Here is a 22655-nt window from a genome sequence, read left to right as displayed (position 1 = left end):
AAAAAATTTTTTAAAGAATCATTGTCCAATTCAGGAAAAATTAATTCTGAAAAGGGATGAAGCTAAATTTGTTCTTTGTAGTTATTTAAATGGGCCAGATAAATAATAGCATGTGGTTTATTTATTTCTTAAAACAAAATAGCTTTTTGTCTGTCTACCAGAATCAAACCAAATGCTATTATAAAACTAATGAATTTTCCCATAAAGCATGACTAGTTGACTTTCAGTTTTAATTTACAGTTTTATAGTAATTCTATATCTTTTTTAAAAATAGACTTTTTTAGAACAGTTTTAGATTTACAAAAAAGTTATAATGATATTACAGAGGGTTCCCATATACCCTCCACTCAGTTTCTTCATTATTAACATCTAGCATTATTAGTATGGTACATTTGTTACAATTAATGAACCAATATTGATACATTATTAGTAACTAAAGTCCATACTTTGTTCAGATTTCCTTAGTTTTTATCTAATTCTGTATCATTTTTGCCCCCAAATTTTATATTTTTGCAGTTGAATATAGTATATTATTTTAGCTGGAAAGTAAAGAAACTCAGTTTAGTCTTTTGCCATTGTGTGCTATATAAATGCATTTTTATTTCTCAATGAAATAAATTTTTGTGTTTTATTTGTCTGACTCCTTTCTTTTTAGCTTACGAGGAAATATTTCAGTAAAAGCAGTTAAAAAAGAAGTAGAAAAGAAACTACGATGTTTACTTGCTGATTTACCACTGCCCCCTGAGCTACCAGGAGGAGATGATCTCTCAAAGAGTCCAGAGGAAAAGAAAACAGCAACACAGTTACATAGTAAAAGGAGGCCTAAGTATGTGCTTGCTTTCTACCTGCTCTTAAATTGGCCAGAGATGATTCTGGATCATAAAATCATAAAGTCCAAAATTAAGATTTAAAATAATAAAAAATGTATTCTTTCAACTTAAGTATATGAATAACTTTTATTGGAGCTTTGAAAAAAAATTTTTTTCATAATTGCCTGAGTACTTATTCAGAATGACTCATAAAACCAAATTAAATTTTCCCTCTCAGTTTGTAATGTATTAATTTCTTGGGATATTATATATGTTGAAGAAAATTTCTATAATTAAGATATTTAAAAAACAAATACTGAAATTGGGCAAGGTGGAAATCAGCATTCAGTGAGCCCAGACAAAATTAGTAATGGGCAAGCTGCTATGTTTTCCTTTGCTTTTATTTGCTCCCATAACTAAATGCATTCTTGACTTTGCAAGAGGTGGAGTGGAAGAAGGTTTGAAATCTGTATCCTAAATTAGCTTCAAGTAAGTGCCTAGAGATAACTCTTTCCCTTGAAACCTGTTCATCAGTTAAGGGCAGAGGGAGAATGATGATTCCTTTTTTTATTTCTGCTTAACCAAGGGAAAGTGTAAGCAAGACTGAGTTAGATCTGATTTTAGAATTGCTGTTTCAGGTAGTGTCTAGTGTCTAGTATAAGAATATGAGTTGATTTTCTAGTGTGGAGTAGAAAGCTAGAAAACTTTAAAAAGAGTCTCTCCTTGAGTATTGTAGCTTTATTCCTTTACTTAAATTCTCTTACCTGCCAGAATATTAAGATACTACAAAATTACATATCTTTTTGAAGAATATCAAATATTTGTTATATATAATACATACTTAAAGTGTAGATTCCTAAGGGTTGATAATATTAATATTTTTATACTCTCCTAGACTGAAAATCTTTCTGGTGCTTCCATTTTTAAGATAATTTTATCTAGCCATAAGTCTAAATTTGTCAGTACGCTTTATGGTTAGATTTTTGGTAAAGTTCATTATTAAACTTCTGGTTTTTGAACGCAGATAAATATATACACATTGTCAATGAATGAAAAAATACTCTGGAGGTTGTTTAGAGAACTTTGAATCTTTGAACCGGTGTTGGTTTTGTCCCCTCACTGAAAAATTATATTGTATTTCTGAAAGTCCTTCGTACAAACTTTATTACTTCTCTTTCCCACTTTAAGTGTTAGTCTACAGAAGGAGAGTCAGTATGGAGAAATACCTTGACTTTCATGATAATTTATAATACCACCTCACAGTGTTGCCTGTCTTGGATGATCACAAGTATGCAAGGGTGAGGGGAAATAAATGATTTAAGATTGGGTATGGAGGGTGGATATTGAGTATTAAACAGTTTATTCACTTTGCTTGATTGTATATAAAAACTTCAGAACTATATTTGATAGAATATGTGGGCCTCGCTATGGTGAAATCAAAGAAAAAGACATTGACTGGGGAAAACGCTGCGTGGATAAATTTGATATCATCGGAATTATTGGAGAAGGTACCTATGGACAAGTTTACAAGGCCAGGGATAAAGACACTGGTAAGAATGCCAAATGCTTTGGATCTTTGGGCCTATGGAATGTGCTTAATTCATGTTTCTCTTCTAATGTATAACTTGAGGAATTTTCAGAAAAAAAAAGTTAAATTTGAATTTATCATGGTATTGTTGCATCTTGTTTTTTGTTTCATTTTATGTATGCACTTATGTAAGATATGAGTACATGTAATGGGGTGTATATACATACATGGTTTTTTGTTTTGTTTTTTTTTTTGGCTGCATTGGGATCTTCGTTGCGGCATATGGGATCTTTCATTGTGGTGCCTGGGCTCTTTGTTGCGGCACGCAGGCTTGTCTCTGGTTGTGGCGCGCAGGCTCCAGAGCGTGTGAGCTCAGTAGTTGCGGCACATGGGCTCTCTAGTTGTGGTGTGCGGGCTCCAGAGCACACAGGCTCAGTAGTTGGGGCATGCCGGCTCAGTTGCCCCATGGTTTGTGGGATCTTAGTTCCCCAATTGGAAGACGGATTCTCCTTCTTTTTTTTTTGTATTTAATAAATTTATTTATTTTATTTATTTATTTTTGGCTGCATTGGGTCTTGGTTGCTGCGCAACGAGAGGGGCTACTCTTCGTTGTGGTGCGCGGGCTTCTCATTGCGGTGGCTTCTCTTGTTGCGGAGCATGGGCTGTAGGTGCGTGGGCTTCAGGAGTCGTGGCTCGCGGGTCCTAGAGCGCAGACTCAGTAGTTGTGGTGCATGGACTTAGTTGCTCCGTGGCATGTGGCATCTTCCCAGAGCAGGGCTCGAACCCATGTCCCCTGCATTGCCAGGGGGATTCTTAACCACTGTGCCACCAGGGAAGCCCCGGAAGGCAGATTCTTAACCACTGGGCCACCAGGGAAGTCCCCTGAGAGAAAGTTTTAAAAGGCCTTGGGGCAGAGGAAAAAGTAACTGTGTTAGACGCCATGTATTTTACTAATAAATAGTGCTTAGAGTCAGTGTTTAATCTTTATTTATAATTTCTTGTTGAAGTAAACCAATAGATAAAATAGCATAGGTGTTTGAGGGCACTTAGTATAAGCGAGGCTACCTTATGCATAGAAACTCTGAAGGCAGTTATAGCATGCAGCAATAAAGTAATATTTATCATGATGATTCTGCACTATCAAAAGAGATTAAATTATAAAACAAGGAATCATACATTTTAGATTTCTATTAAAAAAATCAAGTAATTTTTAATGATTAAAAGGAAAAACGTCCTTCCTTTGGAAAATTTGTAAGTACAGAATTCCTTCTTTTTCCCCTACAAAGAAGTGGAATGAACAAACTTCTGTTACAGTGAATTTTTTCTTATAATAGGATTTGTGTGTGTTTCAATATTTAGATTATCTGATACAAAACTCACTCATATGTAAATTATGAGGCCATTTAGTGTTGTGGGAAGAGCACATAGTTTTGAGAGAGCTAAACCAGATTTTGAATCCCAGTTTTACTACTGGGTAACTGGGCATCTTTGGACAGGAATAGATCTGAGCATATTTTCTTATCTGCACAATGTCCAGAGTTTTCTCATCTGTTCAGAGAGATTTTATGCATGTATAAGCATATTAGGTATATTTAGCCTCCCCTCTTCACTTTTTAAAAAATGGTAGTGTAATATATCTACTCTTTGTTATCTAGCTTTTTTCATTTAATATATCTTAGTATAAAATAACAGTGCATATAGACCTACTTTATCCTTTTTAACAGTTGTATAATATTCCATAGTTTGATAAATATCCCTTAATTTATTTAATCAGAGACTTTTTGAACCATAAATATTATAATTTGGTATATTAGAAACTAAAATATATTTTGTGGTTTGTAATTTCAAGAGGTAGGAACTGAAATTATGAATTAAAATAAAAATTTAGGGAATTCCCTGCTGGTCCAGTGGTTAGTACTCCACGCTTGTACTGCAGGGGGCATGGATTTGATCCGTGGTCAGGGAACTAAGATTCCCACAAACTACCTGGTGCAGCTGAAAAGAAAAAATAAAAATAATATTAAAAAATAAAATAAAAATTTTAAATGTTACTTAGTTTTGTCAGCTGGTAACCTGATTTTATTTACTTTTCTAATAGGAGAAATGGTAGCCTTAAAAAAAGTACGCCTGGATAATGAAAAGGAAGGCTTTCCCATTACAGCAATTCGAGAAATTAAAATTCTCCGGCAGCTTACCCACCAGAGTATTATCAATATGAAGGAAATAGTGACCGATAAAGAAGATGCTTTGGATTTTAAGAAGGATAAAGGTATGTGTGCATATTTACATAACCAATTCTGTGTATTCATGATTTTGCTAACTTACAGATTTTGATATTGACCATTTGAGGATTTATTAGGTACATTAAAAATATTGCCTTAATATCAAACTCTATTAAAATTTTTTAAAATTTATTAAACTATAGTTGATTTACAATGTTGTATTAATTTCTGCTGTACAGTGAAGTGATTCAGTTTTACGTATATATATTCTTTTTCATATTCTTTTCCATTATGGTTTATCACAGGATATTGAATATAGATAGTTCCCTGTGCTATAAAGTAGGACCTTGTTGTTTATCCATTATATTTGTAATAGTTTGCATCTGCTAATCCCAAATTCCCAATCCATCCCTCGCTCTGCCTTCCATCCTCCTAGATAACATCATACTTATTGGTATTACAGATGAAATATTCACTAGCAATATTTTTTTGGGGGGGCCTCAATATATAATTTTTAGTCTTTATTTTTTAGTGATTGAGAAGCAGTTTATAGTAGTATTAGAATATATTTACCTTACATTTTTAATGTTATAATGTCTCAACATACAAGGAAACTTTGTGGTAGGCATATGTATTATTTCTAAAAGTATGGCGGCAAAAATGTTAACCTGAAATTGCTTTTGATAATCTATAGTGGTATATTGTTGGCTTTTAGCAAAAAAAAGCTGAAAAGAAATTAGTGTGCTTTTTAAAGTAGTTAACATAGGGTATTTGATGGGTGAAAGAAATGCTCTACCTCCAGCAGGTTTTAGATCTTTAGAGTAAGATTTTGGAACTAAGGTTGACTCCCTTATAGTCAGTGGTTTTCAAAGAGCAGAATTCTTTTTGAAACTAAATCTAACATAAAACAGATTAAAAAGTAGGTATGTTCTGATTGAACATGGTACTTAGCCTCCTCCCATCCCCAGCTATACGCATCCACCATCTTATTCTTCTGGGGAACACAGTAGAAAAATGATTGTTGTTATGTATGGATATCCATTTTTTATGAAGGAACCTCTGTTTGAAAGTATTCTGTATGCCCTATGGAGATCATCAGAATCATCTTTTTAATTGATATAACTTCCATTAGTTTTTTTCCCATAATAAAGCCCATATTTCTTAGTCTGACTTTGAACTGGGTTTGTCTTTTTCATGTTATTTTTCACTACTTCTTATTGTGTAGTAGAAAGGTTACCTGTTTGACTTGGGTTAGAATGTCTGGGGTTAGAGACTTAGCTTTTCAGCAAGGCCTTTAGCCCTTCTGAGCCTGTTATTTCTTTACCCATTAAAGGGAAACATTATTTCTCTTACTGTGTAGTGAGAATTAAATTAAGATTTTATGCATGAGGGTGGTGTGCAAATACTGTTTTTCATTAATCTTGTTCTATAGCCAAATTAATATAGTTGCTTTTCCTCCACATACCCTGGACCTCTGTTTTCCTGATCTGTGTGATCACATCCCTGTTTATTTCTCCAACCTCAACCCCAATCCAGTTTTTCTCATTGCTCACCAAACTCCATTCACATCGCTCGTTTGAGTCATCAGATATGCCAGTGCACTTCTCTGCCCTGAAGCCTTTCTTTACACTGGGCATATACCTCTCCAGCCCCAACACACACACACACACACACACACACACGCATGCACGCACGCACGCGCGCGATTTAAAAGGCAAATTTCTCGTTCTCTAGCTCTCTGCCTGAATGTTGCTTTATTCATTAGTGAGGTCTTACCTGACCAATCTTCCCACTTTCCACCACAGTGGCCTTAAGAAAACGTGGTTAAGTGGTTTCACCATGGGTATATTTTTGTGCAGAAACCTATAGATGCTGAAGGAGCTTCCTCTGAAATAATCGAGGGAATGCAGGCGAGACACAAAATAATTCTAAATTTTTTTCCTAATGTTTTCATCTTCAAGCAGTTGCATTTCTTTTTACCCTCTTTGAGGGAATCTTTGAACTATTTTGTCTGTTTCTCAGTCTTTTTATTGTTAGTGTGAGGTATAAGAAAACATTTCCTATACCTCTAGGTCTTTAGTTTCTGCGTGGGATGCAGTTACTTGTATTAATTTCAGTAGTCTTGTGTTCATACTTCCCTGTGCGTAAGGTCTTTGAACTAGACTGTTAATTATTTTGCAGCAGAAGCTTTGCTTTGTTATTTTCTTCTTTCCACTGAGGATTATGAATTTACAGAAAAATGATTTCTGAATGAATGTAATAATTTTCAATGAAAAATTTTAATGCAGTTTATAATTCTCTGGGTAGAGGACACTTTTTGTTTTGCAGTTATATGCAGTATAAAGTAAAATGTTAGTCATTGATCTCCATATCAAAATGTAAATATTTAGTATTCAGATGAAAAACAAACACTGAAATAATGGTATCACTACAACAAAATAGTATTTTGGTACTTAAAATTAACATAATATCCTGGGTAATGAAAACCAGTATTAAAATTACTTTGTACAAATTAAGTTAGTTGTAATGCTCTCAATACTAGTGTTTGTTTAATGAGGGAATTTGAGTAATCTTTTAATTTGGAATTTTTCTAAAAATCAATAAAACAGTTTTCTATAGTAATGCTTATGGTAGAGTGTCATTATATGGTTGAGGGAAGCAGTCTTAAATGTCACTTCCTCTATAGTCTCTTGATTCTCACATGGTGCTCCCCTATGCTTGCATTCCATGTTATACACAGTTCTATAACGATGTTTTCTATTTCAACTTAGTCATTATGTTTTTATCTCTTATTCCTATTGAAGTGCCTGCCTGAGGACAGAGACTGAGTTTTATTCTACTTTGTGTTCATAGTGTGCAGCACACAGTAGATTATCATTAAATTTTGAATAAATGAATGAATGAAATACAAAGGTGAGAATGTTCTGTGGAGTAGATAGAAAGTTAAAGATGGGTGCTATTTGGATAAGTAGGGAGGAGGCCATTCTAATTCATAATTGTCATAACGTGTTTTATGAGGCAATGAAAAATTGGCATATCCCCTAAAAAAAAAAAGTCTTGCTTCAAAATTATCTTCCCTGTCTCATTTTCTTAAAAATCTGAATTCATTCCCATAATATAGAACTGCTAATATTTTGTGGGTTTTGTGATGGGAGCATTGTTGATCGATTTGTTCGTTCTTTCCGTACATGTTTATTGTGCCAGTTCTAGACTTGGGCTGGCCAATACAGTAGCCACTAGGTAATATGTTTATTTAAATTTAAATTAATTAAAATTAAATAAAATTAAAAGTTCAGTTCCTTAGCTGCATTAGCCACATTTCAGGAGCTCTGTAGTTATACATTACTACTGACTGCATTTTGGATAGTGCAGCTGGAACGTTTTCATCAAATCAGCAAGTTCTAATAAATACTGCTTGAGATACACAAGGTAAAAAAAAAATCTGGTCCCCGACTCAACTGAGTTTCTGGGAACCAGGTGGATCAGTACTTGCTAGAACTAAATCAGACTAATATATGAATGACAGGCTTTTTTCTGCCCAGAAGTTTTCCCTTATTGTTAACTCTGTTAATCTGTAATTGCCAGGATTTCAGTTGTAGGTGTTGAGTTTCAAAAAAAGAGAAAAAATTTAATGCAGGCTGTGGGATCTACCCAATAAGCAAGAGAACTTTGTTAAGGAGTCTGTACCTACCAACTGTGTACTGTGTCTTCTTCTTTTTTTTTTTTTTCCTACCTTAAAAAAGAAATGAACTTGCAGGTTATTTTATTAAAGATAAAATTTTCCTGTGATGGTGGGGCCTCCAGCAGCATGTTGAGTCAGGATGGAAAGTCACTTGTAAGTTTAAATTTTTTGTATACTGGGGGCTGCCTATATTATGTTATTCATTTTGTCATGTAAAAGATAAAACTTAGTCTCAGTTGTACAATTTATTTGTATCTGATATTTTATGTGAAGTTTCCAGTTAAGGCTCTAGGCCAGGGATGCATAGTTTTAAGATCCTATACCCTCTTTTTGTGCAGTAGTACTACTATTTAGAATTAGTAACTTTTTTTGAGTGGGGCAGGGAAGGAGAAAGAAAAATGTTAGACTTTCTTTTCTTGATTATAAAAGTGATGTTTATTGTTATAAATTTGGAAAATAAAATGACCCAGATATTATCACTATTAAAATTTTCTATATTTTTCCTAATGTGTCTTCTCTCATATTTATGATTATTTATTCCCAAGCTGAGGGTCTGCTTCTTTCATTAATAACATGCTTTTTTATTGGAATAATATGTCACTTGGATGGACCATATTTCATTCCTCCATTGTTGCATATTTAGGTTCTTTCAGGCATTTCAACTACTGTTTTCTATATTGAAGTGTTATACTGGGAAATTCTAGCAGTGATTTGTAGCTATTCGTATACCTTTAACCAGACAAGGGACTTTATCTGCTAGAAAAAGTCCTAACCAATTCTGAATTATAGGTTTGGTGAGAAATGAAGTAGTGAGTGAAGTAGTGAGTGATAAAGGTCCTGTATAATGAGCATATATAATCCTAGCAGTCAGTGAGTCCATAGACATTGGAACCAGATTTCCTTCCATTCTAATGTCCTTTTGCATAAAACTTTTATTCACATCTGATTATTCCCTTAAATTGATTATAGAAATGGGATTATTAGGTCAAAGGATTTGAACTTTGCAATTTCTTAACACATATTACCAAGTTGTTTTCTAGAAGGGATGCGCCAGTTTACACTCTCAAATGTAGAGCAGGAATAGAACAGACTAGGAATACAAGGGAACTGCCTCAACTTGTTAAAGGGCCACTATGAAAAATAAGGATGTCTGCTCTTGCCACTTCTGTTCAACATTGCCAGGGAAATAAGGTAAGAAAATGAAATAAAAGGTAACCAATTGGAAAGGAAGAAGTAAAACTATCTCTAATCAGTTTGTGTGTGTGTGTGTGTGTGTGTGTGTGTACATACACACAATATAGAAAATTCTATGTAATCCACTAAAAAACTCTTAGAACTAATAAATGAGTTCAGCAAGGTGGCAGGATACAAAATCAATATACATAAATCTGTTGTAGTTCTGTACACTAGCAGTGAACAATCTAAAGTGAAATTAAGAAGACTTTAATTTATAATAGCATTAAAAAGAATAAAATATCTAGGAGTAAATTGACAAAAGAAGTGTAAGGCTTTGTACCTTGAAAGCTACAAAATATCACTGAAAAAAAATTAAAGAAAACCTAAATAAATGGAAAGACATTACAAGTTCATGGATCAGATGCATACTACTCCCCAAATTGGTCTACATATTCAATGCAGTCTCTCACAGAATCCCAGCTAGCTTCTTTTCAGAAACTGACAAGCTGATCTTAAGATTCATATGAAAATTCAAGAGGTAAAATTGTCAAAAAAATTTAGAAAAACAAAATTGGAGGACTCACACATAGTGATCTCAAATCTTACTACAACACTAGAATGATCAAGACTGTGTGGTACTGGCTTTAGGAAAACATATAGATCAGTGGAATAGAATTGAGGGCTTAGAAACCAACCCTCATATTTATGGTCAGTTGATTTTTGATGAAGATACCAGCACAAGTCAGTGGAAAAGAACAGGCTTTTCAACAATCAATGCTGGGTCAAGTGGATATACACATGCAAAAGAATGAAATTGGATCCCTTTCTCACATACACAGTAATTAACTAAAATGAATCAACGATCTAAATATAAGAGCTAAAATCACAAAACTCTTAGAAGAAAATGTAAGAGTAAATTTTCATGATGTTGGATTAGCCAAAGCCTTCTTTTTGAAAATATTTATTTATTAATTTTATTATTTACTTGGCTCTGCCGGGTCTTAGTTGTGGCATGTGGGATCTTCTAGTTGCGACATGCGGGCTCTTAGTTGTGGCATGCGGGATCTAGTTCCCTGACCAGGGATTGAACTCAGGCCCCCTATATTGGAAGTGTGGCGTCTTAACCACAGGACCACCAGGGAAGTCCCTCCAAAGCCTTCTTAGTTATGACAAAAAAAGCAGAAACTAAAAGAAAAAAATAGATATATTGGACTTCATCAAAATTTAAAACTTTTGTGTTTTGGTGGACACCATTGGGAAAGTGAAAAGACAACTCACAATGGGAGAAAATATTTATAAATCATGTATCTAAGGGGCTTGTCTCTATAATATATGAAGAACTATATAATAAAAAAGATAGCCTGTTTAAGAAGTAAGCAAAGGATCTCAAAAGACATTTCTCCAAAGAAGATATACAAATGGCCAATAAGCATATGAAAAGATGTTCAGTATCATAGTCATTAGGGAAATGCAGATCAAAACCACAATGAGATACCATCTTATACACACTGTCAGATGGCCATAATAAAAAGGAGAAGTATTAACAAGTGTTGGGGAAGATATGGGGAGATTGGAAGACTCATACATTACTGGTGAGATTGTAAAAAATGGTACAGCTACTTTGGAAAACAGCCTGACATTTCCTCAAAATGTTATGTGTAGATACCATGCGACCTAGAACTTCTACTCTTAAGGATATATCCAAGAGAAATAAAAACATGTCCACACAAAAACTTGATACCAATGTTCATAGCAGGATAATTCACAGTAGTCCCAAAGTGTAAACAACCCAAATGTCAATCAGTTGATGAATAGATAAACAAAATCTGGTATATTCATACAGTTGAATATTACTCTGCCACTAAAAGGATTGAAGTACTTACACCAACAAATTGGATAACTTAGATGAACTGGACACATTTGTAAAAACACACAACCTACCAAGAATCATGAAGAAATAGAAAATCTGAGCAGACCAGTAAAGAGATGACTCTGTAATAAAAAAATCTCCAACAAAAAAAAGTCCAGTACCAGATGGTCTTACTGGTGAATTCTACCAAACTTTTAATGAAGAATTAACACCAGTCCTCTCCAGACTATTCCAAAACACTTCAAACTCATTCTGTAAGGCCAGCATTACTCTGGTACCAAACCTAGGCAAAGACTACAAGACAAGAAATCTATAGACCAATAATTTTTCTGATGAATATTCAGCAGACTAAATTCAGCAGTGTATTAAAAGGATTATACATTATGACCAAGTGAGATTTATTCCTGGAATGCAAAGATGATTCAATATATGAAAATCAATCAGTGTAATACACTACTTTATTACAGTGAAGGGGGAAAATCTACATGATGATCTCAGTAGAGCATTTGACAAAGTTTAACACACTTTCATGATAAAAACACTCAACAAACTGGGAATAGAAGGAAACTGCATCAACATATTAAAGGCCATATATGAAAAGTCCACAGCTAATAACATCATACTCAGTGGTGAAAGACTAAAAACTTTTCTAAAGTCAGGTAGAAGACAAGGATGTAGTTTTCCCAAGCTATCCGAAAGTAGAGTGTTCTTGTGAAACCCTTTGTAAGCTCAAGTGGCATAAAGGGAAGAATCAATTACCTTAGGACACATCTTGCTAATGGAATCACAAAATAAATTGAAATAAAGCACAGGTGCTCACAGACACAGTTCAAAGTTATGATGGCTTGATGCTGAGTGTAGTTGCCAGGGAGGGGGCTTGGTAGTGCCACTCTCACTGTTTAGGGTACATGCTGCCTCTATAACAGCTCACTGCAAAATCAACACTGAATGCTATTTTTGCTTTTTACCTTTCTTTTGTAAAAGCAAAATTCCTCTGATTTCTTTTGGTTAGCGAAAACAGATACTGGTGTAGGTCTGTCATAAAAGCAAAGTGGCATAAAGCAGACTTTCCAGAAATGGGGGATACCTGTACCTGCTTTTGTTGCTTCTGTTCACAATAGTGCTGGAAGTCCTACTCAGAGCAAATAAGCAAGACAAAGAATAGATGCCCAGATTAGAAAGGAAGAAATAAAATTACGTCTGTTCATAGACAGAATGGTCTTATGTGTAAAAAACCCTAAAGATTTCACATACACACACACAAAGTTAGAATTAATAAATGAATTCAGCAAAGTAGCAGGAAACAAAATTAACATGCAAAAATCAGTTGCGTTTCTATACACTTAACAGTGAAAAATCTGAATAAGAAATGAAGAAGACTTCCATTTACAAAAGCATCAAAAAGAATAAAATACTTTGGAATAAATTAATCAAGGAAATGAAAGTATTGTACACTGAAAATTTCAAAACAAGAAGTTAAGGATGACACCAATAAATTACAGATATTTGTGTTTATGGATTAGAAGACTTAATAGTGTTAAGATATCACTACTACTCAAAGTGATCTACAGATTCAGTGCAACTCTTATGAAAATTCCAACATTGGTTTTTGCAGAAAAAGGTTTATTTGCTTTATGTAATTTTAGAAGTATGTAAAATATCAAACATATACATAAATTTAAAAATGGTATAATGAAATAACATTCCATGTACCCACTGCCCACCTTTAACAATTATCAACTCATGGCCAATCTTGTTTATATATAATCCCATATCACAGTGATCTAAACTACAATCTTGGGCTTCCCTGGTGGTGCAGTGGTTAAGAATCCGCCTGCCAATGCAGCAGACACGGGTTCGAGACCTGGTCCGGGAAGATCCCACATGCCGCAGAGCAACTAAGCCCGTGTGCCACAACTACTGAGCCTGCGCTCTAGAGCCCGTGAGCCACAACTACTGAAGCCCGCATGCCACAAGTACTGAAACCCGCGTGCCTGGAGCCCGTGCTCCACAACAAGAGAAGCCACCACAGTGAGAAGCCTGCGCACTGCAACGAAGAGTAGCCCCTGCTCGCTGCAACTAGACAAAACCCATGTGCAACAACAAAGACCCAGTACAGCCCCATGCAAAAAAAAAATTTAGGCTATTATCACAAAAGTAAAAATAAAAACAACAGAAAAAAAACCCAAAATAACAAGTGACAAGATGTGGAGAAATTGGAACCCTTGTTCTTTGCCAGTGGGAATCTGCAACAGTAAAGCTGCTATGGAAAATGATAACGGTGATTCCTCAAAAAATAGAATTACAATACCATATGATCCAGCATTTCCACCTTTGGGTTTATACTCAAAAGAATTGAAAGCAGCATCTTCAAGAGATTTTGTACCCCATGTTTATAGCAGCATTATTCACAGTACCCGAAAAGGGGAAAGCAACCCAAGTGTCCTTGGATTCATGTATTGATAAGCAAAATATTTATATGTAATAAAGTATTATTCAGTCTTAGGGAGAGGATTCTGACATATGCTACAACACGGATGAAGCTTGAGGACATTATGCTAAGTGAAATAAGCGAGTCACAAAAGGACCAATATTGTGTGATTTCACTTCTGTGAGGTACCTGAGGTAGTCAGATTCATAGAGACAGAAAGTTGAATGGTGGTTACCAGGGAGGGAGGTGAGAATGGGGAGGTATTTATTGTTTAATGGTTGCAGAATTTCATTTCTGCAAGATGAAAAGAATTCTGGAAATAGATGATGGTGATGGTTGCACAACAGTGTAAATAAGCTTAATGCCACTAAACTATACATTTAAACATAGTTAAGATGGTAGATTTTATTTTTATTTTACCACGATTTTAAAAAATGAGATACTGATTGATATATGCTGCAACATGGATGAACCTTAAAAATACTATGCCAAGTGAAAGAAGCCAGTTACAAAAGATGATGTATGATTCTGTTTATATAAGATGTCCAGAATTGGCAAATCGAGAGAGATAGAAAGTAGATTGGTGGTTGTAGGAGACTTGGGGAGGAGCTTGGAAATGGAGAGTGACTGCTAATTGGGTATGAAGTTTTTTTGAGGTGATGAAAATTTTCAAAATTCATTGTGGTGATGGTTGAATGACTATGAATACATTAAAGATGTTACTTACGACAAGAAAACCCCAACTAGCTCTCAAGAATTTTGATAAAAATGCTATATAAATTGAGAGGGATAAGTATTGTGGGGAGGGACAGGGTCTTTTATAGAAGATGAGGCTGGAAAGGTAGGTTAGGACCAAAAATGATGTTTGACCTTAAATACTATGCAGAGGAACCAAAATATTAACTTCCACTTTTTTCCAAAAAAAAAAATATTGTGTTTTGATCAATGTTTATAGTGATTTTATTTGATCTTTGGCAATCTGATAAGTAAAAATAGTATTCAGTCTTTTTAGTAATTATTTTTATTACTATGCAGGTTGAACAGTTTTCTGTGCCATTTATATTTCTTTATCCATATATTACCTTTTTGTGTCCTCTGCCCATTTTTAAATTAGAGTATCAGTGTTCTTCTTAATTGATTTTAAATGTTTTTTTTTTTACTTAGTACAAATGTTCATCTTTTGAGTGATTTACATAAAAACTATCCTGCTATCTGGTTTTCTTGCTCTCCATGTGTTTCTTAGGTTACTGATCAAAAAGTGTTTGTTGAGTTGAATTGAGGAGAAAAATATTTATGAAACAGATTGTAGTGTGTTCCAGAATAACTAAATGAACCTTTCATGATTGTGAATTTTGCATGATCAGTAAAAGTTATAGGAAGGTGCTTTAGTTACATCAATAAAGTATAGCAAATAATGCTTTTAAAGGAAAAAAATTAAAATCTTAACTAGTAATGACTTCCTCCTTTGGGTTACAAGGAAATACAGAGTTAGCATCATGTGTTGAAATTTAGAGGTAAAGAACATAGGTCAGAATGTGTAGGTGCCTGTCAGGAGATACGATCTATGGTGAAAGGATTGTCAGGAGTTTAAAAGGAATCTGTAGGGAAGTAGGTAAGGGGTAAGTGGAGATGGAAGGGGGCGGGGGGTTCCTTTTCCCTGCCAATATTTCCTGAATAGCTGAACAAGAAATATGTTATTTTTGGGCAGATGTTATAAGGTAATAGTAATGGGAACTATGTATAATGGTTAAGAGTATAGTTGGAATCCTTGCTTCTTCCACTATTACGTACTCTCTGTTTTCCTCAGCTGGAATATGGAATAACAGTACCTAACTCATAGGTTTGTTGTATCAAATGAGATAAACTGTGTGAAGCACTTAAGTTAGAATATTGCACATAGTAAGCACACAGTAAAGTTTACTGTTATTATAGCTTGGTGGTAGATTGATTGTGAGGGCAGAAATAGATCATTATATAATAATTTTTTATAATTAAGCAGAAAGGGTGGATGTTTGGGAGAAATGAATATTTCAGTTTTAGTTCTTTAGTGAAATTTTATTTTGTGGATATCATATATCAGGAATGGTGCTGACCCAGAAGTTAAAAATAAAGAAACTTTTTCCTGAAAGCCTAGAAGTAGTCTCTGTTTCTAAAAGTTGTCAAGAAGGGTGAAAAACTTGTCGCGTCTGACTAGCTGTGATTGATTGGTTAACCCACCAGAAGTTAAAAAGTGAGTTCATTGGTTGATCAAACCCAGGCAGCGAAAAGGAAGTCAGAAGAGTGAAACTCAATATCAGACAGTAGGACAGATGCCAGTTGCAGAAGCCATAGAGTGCTATGACCATCAATAAGGAGAAAGAATTCTGCTAAATTCTGTGGTGGGGAAAGGCAGGTGGTGAGGGGTGGAAGTGGCAGAGCACCACTTAGGGCATCATTACCATTTCGGGCACTGAAATAAAAGACAGCTGTTATATCGCCCTATGGTTTTTGAGCCATCTCTGAGGAAGCGAATAACACCTTTTTCTTCATGGCATAAAGAGGATGGGACACTCAGGCTGGGGGATTGTTTCACTTTTGCCATTTCGTAGGTGTGTGATAATGGGCAAATTATTTAGCGTCTCTATGCCTTGTGTGTTACAAGGAGATAATAATACTTTTCGAGTAATTGTGAAGCTTAAATGAGATAATATGTGAAGTATTTTCACCTCTGTAGTAGTTTACCATTCTTTATGCTTACCATAAAGTCAGCCTACATACTAGCATGTCTTAATATGCTAGCACTAGAGTACTAGAGTACTCTAGAGTGCTACGTACTAGCACTCTTAATATGATATGTTATAGAAGAGACTTAATATAATAGTTGATCTATCATGCAGTTACTACGTAAGACTTTCAGATTTCTTATTTCTTTTAGTTTGTGTGTAGAATTTTGTTAAAAATCAGATGTTAGAATTTGGAGGGTATTATGCCATGTGTCATTCCTTTAGAGGTATATCTCATGTCAAAAAGAAATATCTGTGGCACAAATGTCCTTTTTAATACATAGGCACAGTCCTCCTTTATAGCTCAGAAAAGGACATGAACAAGGAACAAAAAACTGATAATTTCCAGTAAATATTAGCAAAAATATTCAGCCTCACTGTAGTTAAAGGAAACATAATTTAAGTACAACATATTTTTTACCTATCAAAAACTGGGAGTGTTTTTAAAAGAACTTCTCTTACCTGACACTTTTTAGAATTATAAAAATAACATATCTGGTTGAAATAAAGCCCTGGACATGTAGAAATAAAGAACATAAATGAGTAGATGAGAGACATATGCATAGATGCTCTGACATTTGGCCAACAATGAAGAGACACCAGCGGCTCCCTCTTCTTTAGTTTCTTTTCAGACATTTTTTTGTGAAAAACAAGTATACACCTTGTTTAATCATTAATTTTTACAGAGTTGAAGACATAATATGCAATGTTCTGTAAAATAGACATTTTGTGTATCATGTAGCCATTTAAAAAAAGCAAGATAGTGTTTTGTAGTTTGTTTTTTTCAAAATTCTAGTGTGAATTTATTTACTTATTTTAAATATTTATTTATTTATGTGGCTGCATCAGGTCTTAGTTGTGGCATGCGGGATCTTTCATTGTGGCGTGTGGGCTCTCCGTTGCGCCTTGTGGGCCTTCTCTCTAGTTGTGGTGCATGGGCTCTAGAGTGCGTGGGCTTAGTTGCCCAGTGGCATGTGGGGTCTTAGTTCCCTGACCAGGGATCGAACCCGTGTCCCCTGCATTGGAAGGCGGATTCTTAATCACTGGACCATCAAGGAAGTCCCTGTAGTTTTGTAATTTGGATATATTTTATTTTACTAGACTTTCCCCGTAAATGGGTCTTTAGGTTATTGGTTTTTAGCTTTTATTAACAGTGCTTTATCAAACATCATTAAATGTAAATCTGTGTGTATTTCTTTGAGTCTTTCTGTAGATACATTCTTTTTTTAAAAAATTAATTTATTTGTTTTTATTTTTGGCTTTGTTGGGTCTTCGTTGCTGCACACAGGCTTTCTCTAGTTTCGGTGAGCGGGGGCTACTCTTCGTTGCAGTGTGCGGGTTTCTCATTGTGATGGCTTCTCATTGTGGAGCACGGGCTCTAGGCACATGGGTTTCAGTAGTTGTGGCACGTGGGCTCAGTAGTTGTGGCTCGTGGGGTCTAGAGCGCAGGCTCAGTAGTTGTGGCGCACGGTCTTAGTTGCTCCACGGTATGTGGGATCTTCCCAGGCCAGGGATTGAACCTGTGTCCCCTGCATTGGCAGGCAGATTCTTAACCACTGGGCCACCAGGGAAGCCCTGTAGATAACATTCATAAAAGTGGAGTTGTTAGGTTAAATGATACAATTCTTTTTTATGTTACTAATTATAGCCCAATTAACTTATAAGAAAGCTTATACCAGTTTACATACTATTACAATTTTGTGTGAATGGCTAGTTTACTGAATCAAAGTACATTATTGATTTTACAGTTTTTGTCCAACTCAAAAGAGAAATTAATACTTTTTTTATTATTACTTGTGAGGTTAAATTTTTTTTTCATGTTTTTTCCATTTCTTCTGTGAAGTGCCTCTTCCTTTGGCATTTTCTTACCAACTGGAGAGATTTATTAAAATATGGATATTAATGCTTCATGTGTTTCACATATCATAGATAATTTTTCTCCTTTCTGTTACTTGCCCTTTTTCTATGTTCTTTGTTAATTTAAATCTTGTATATGGTCATTCTGTCAGTTTTGGGGCTTTTTGAGGGAAAGTGGTTTGTCTGATGCTTAGCCTTTTGGAAAATTACAAGAATGGTTTTCTGTATTTTTTTCAACTTCTCTTCTAGTTCAGAAATTTTAGATATTTAAATTGTTTTTATTTTATTCTCTTATGCTGTCTTTAATCAAGTTCCCATACGTTCTGGGGTCTCCTGTTTTACTGACCCTTTTGCATGTCCTGCTGCCATATCACTTTGTTTCAATTATTGCAACCTTATATTACCTTTTAATTTCTGTAGGTAAGGGTCTCCTCTCCTCTCCCCCCTTAAGAGAAGATTTTGCATATTTTCATGCATTTAGATGGATATGAGCTGTGAAAACTTATCAGTGGAGATTTGACTGGAATTACATTGAGGTTTATTTGGAGAAGGGCAAGGATTTTTTAAAAAACTTGGTCAGTGTATAGACCATAGATGGGTATATTTATGTAATGCTTGAGAGTGAAAATTGGTATAACTTTCAGAGAGTGTTTAAGGGCATGGTAGGGTATGTGGCACATACTAAATGCTCTGTACATATTTGACGTTGATATTATAATTATTATTTCTTAAAAGGTAATGTCTTGTAAATTAGCAATTCTATTTTTAGAAGCATATAAGGAAGTAATCATGACTTTACATAGATGTAGCTATGAGACTTCTTCATAGCATTGCTTATAGTAGCAAAATGTTAGAAACAACTTAACCATCTAACAATAAAGGATTATTAAACAGAATTATGGCATGATATTACTGTGGAATACCATATAGCTATTAAAATTATGTAAAAGTTAAATGATAATAAGGAAAATTGTTTACCCTCTATATTATGAACTGAAAAAAGTTTAGAAAGGAATATATAAAGTTTATTCCAATTTTTGTTTTACAGATAGATATATTCTGGGAGTACTAGGAAACCTGTTGGGGTGATAGATGTGTTCAGTATCTTAATTGTAGCCACAGTCTCACAAGTGTATACCTGTGTGAAAACTATTTAAAGTATACCTTCTGAATATGTGCAATTTATTATTGTCAACTAATATATCAAATCTGTAAAAAAAGTTTTGTTCTTTAAAATGTAATAAACTTAAGGAAAACTGTTGAGCTTATTCCTTCAAGAAGTAAAACCATTAGGGTATATACATATATACAGAGAGATTGATTTTAAGGAATTGGGTCACATGATTGTAGAGGCTAGCAAGTCTGTCATTTGTAAGGCCTACTGGCAAGCTGGAAATTCTGGCAGGAGTTGATGTTGCAGTCTTGAGTTCAAAGGCAGTCTGGAGCAGAATTCCTTCTTCTGTAAGTGACCTCAGTCCTTTCTCTTAAGACTTCAAATGATTGGATGAAGCCCACCCACATTTGAGCTCTCCTCAAAGTCTACTGATTTAAATGTTAATTAAATCTAAAAATACCTTTACACAACATCTAGACTGGTTTTGACCAATCATCTGGGTACTATAGTGTAGCTGAGTTGACACATAAAATTAGCCATCTCACTTGTATTAGAGTGATTTCAGCAGAGTAACAGAAAATCCAATTGGAATGGTTTAAACTGTGTGGAAATCTCTTAGCTTTCATAGGAAGAGGTCCAGAGATTGGGCAGGCTTTAGGGTAAGTTGATTCAATGGCTTAAGGATGTCACCAAAGACCCAAGTTATGCTATCTATACTGTCTGTTTCATTCTCACCGTAGTATGGCTTGGAGAGGCAGTTGTTCGTATCTGGTGAGAGACATCCTGGCTTCCCATGGCTCTTTGAAGATGTACTTATGCCTGCATATCTGTAAACCAGTCACCAGCAGGAGGGTTGCCAAGAACCTACTTAACATAAAATGTACCCAAATTAGAATATCATAAAAAGGAAAGAAACTAAGAAAAGTACCACTTTCAGAACTCAGGAGCTTACTTGGCAAGAAAGAGATAGCTGAGTTATACAGAGGTCGATTCATTGGCTTTACGTGAAATCTGAAGACACTAGAGTGTTATGTAAGAAGATTGAGAAATACCTGCTCTGCTGAGCAAAGTAAAGGTTACACACATTTTTTTTTTTTCATTTAAGTTAGTCTGTATCTGTAGGACAGGTGGGAATTGGCAGCCAAACATGCTGAGTCATAAAGGTAATGGAATTATTGACCATTTTTAATTTAGGATGTGGAAAGTTGCATTGATATACTCTTTTTTAAATGTTCTGACTTTAGTGTTTTATTTTAGTGAACATAATAGTTATTTACTGACTTGTCTTCCATTATTGGACTTGTTAATAGGGTTTAAGTTAATTTCACTTCTAGGTTTTCAGGTACCAGACTTCCGATTTGGGGATTTGGGGTCATTTTAGTGTATAAAGGGATTTTCTAATAACAACTGTTATACACTCATAAGATTTGTCCATTTTTACAGGTACTTGGGGTAGTAACAGGAATTGAATGATTTTTGTACTTCAGAAAGCTTTTTTGTTATTTGTCTCTGGCTTTACATGAGTTTTCTAAAAAGGAATTGGAATTTTACATTATGTTCTAGATTTAATATAAGTTGAAAAACTCAGCTTCATGAATATAGCTTGATATTGGCCCTACTTTGGGGTAGATATTGTATTGGACATGTTTTGGTGTCTGCTACCACCAATTTACCCTACTTCCTATTTACTTCATATAATAGCCTTGAGCTTTTTGTTTTTGAGGTTCCAGCTTTTTTCTCTTCTTAGTCCATGTAACTGTGGAACTGACTTCACTTCTAGCTCCGGAGGTGCATGTCGTTCAGGTCTGGCCAGTTAGAACCTTACAGTCTTTCTGTCGCAAGGCTGAGACTTTTCCTGAGATCTCACGTATTGAGTGAGGTCCTCTTACTTGTGAGGTGTGAGCCTGAGAGCAAGAAGGGGCAATTGCTGCAGCAACCACCTTCAGCACCGCAAAAAAGAGTAGTCCCCGCTCCCCGCAACTAGAGAAAGCCCAAACGAAGACCCAACACAGCCAAAAAAAAAAACCAATTAATTTCCCATTTCTCTTGCTACTTTGCCCAACCCAGCCAGGGTTAACAGCCTGTTATATATCCTTCAAGACCGTTGTCTATGCACAAAAATGGAAATAGAAATAATAAAAATATATATTTAAGTATATAAACTGAGAGAGAGAGAGTCAGTCAGGCAGTCAGTCAAGCAGAGATACAGAGTCCAACAAAAACACAGTTTGGGGCTTCCCTGGTGGCGCAGTGGTTGAGAGTCCGCCTGCCGATGCAGGGGACACAGGTTTGTGCCCCGGTCCGGGAAGATCCCACATGCCACGGAGCGGCTGGGCCCGTGAGCCATGGCTGCTGAGCCTGCGCGTCCGGGGCCTGTGCTCCACAACAGGAGAGGCCACAACAGTGAGAGGCCCGTGTACCGCAAAAAAAAAAAAAGAAAAAAACCCCCCACAGTTTGATAGACCCACAGACGGGGACACAGAGAAAGAGAGATAAAGACAAGAGGCATATAAAGCCCCACAAAGAATCTGACAGGAACACACACACACACACACACACACACACACACACACACACACACAATACTTTCACTGTCTTAAAAATCCTGTGTTCTGCCTATTCATTGCCCACTCACACCCCCAACCGCAGCAAACACTTGATTTTTTAACTGTCTCCATAGTTTTACCTTTTCCAGAATATCATCAAAGTTGGAAACATACAGTATGTAGCCTTTTCATATTTGCTTCTTTCACTTAGTAATATGCATTTAAGTTTGCTCTATGGATTTTCATGGCTTCATACCTAATTTCTTTTTAGTGCTGATCAATACTCCATTGTCTGGATGTACCACAGTGTATTTATCCATTCACCTGCTGAGGGATATCTTGGTTGCTTCCAAGTTTTGACAATTATGAATAAAGCAGCTATAAACATTCATGTGCAAGTTTCGGTGTAAATATAAGTTTTCAGCCTCTTTGGGTAGATGTCAAGGAGTGTGATTGCTGGATTGTATGGTAAGAGTATGTTTGCTTTTGTAAGAAACTTCCAAAGTGTCTTGAAAAGTGGATGTATGATCTTGCATTCCCACAAGCAATGAATGAGAGTTTGTTGTTCCATATCCTCACCAGCATTTGGCATTGTCATTGTTATGGATTTTTTCATTCTGATAAGTATGTATGGTATCCCATGGTTGTTTTAATTTGC

The 22655-nt window shown here is 35.3% G+C and overlaps 1 protein-coding gene across 2 annotated transcripts in view; it reads left to right on the top strand.

Annotated features, from left to right (window-relative positions):
• Positions 1–22655, top strand: part of CDK13 (cyclin dependent kinase 13) — a 112188-nt gene that overhangs the window by 35283 nt on the left and 54250 nt on the right. For both annotated transcript variants that reach the window (XM_029233717.1, XM_029233716.1), the window contains exons 3-5: positions 656–826; positions 2220–2359; positions 4436–4606. In XM_029233717.1, coding sequence (XP_029089550.1) covers positions 656–826; positions 2220–2359; positions 4436–4606 — 482 coding nt within the window. The remainder of the gene's footprint in view (positions 1–655; positions 827–2219; positions 2360–4435; positions 4607–22655) is intronic.

The sequence above is a fragment of the Monodon monoceros genome, unplaced genomic scaffold (genome assembly GCF_005190385.1).
Source record: "Monodon monoceros isolate NGI ecotype Baffin Bay Population unplaced genomic scaffold, NGI_Narwhal_1 Super_Scaffold_2, whole genome shotgun sequence".
Lineage (NCBI taxonomy): Eukaryota > Metazoa > Chordata > Mammalia > Artiodactyla > Monodontidae > Monodon > Monodon monoceros.
Note: the sequence above shows the minus strand (reverse complement) of the source record. Positions and strands in the feature narration are given on the sequence as shown.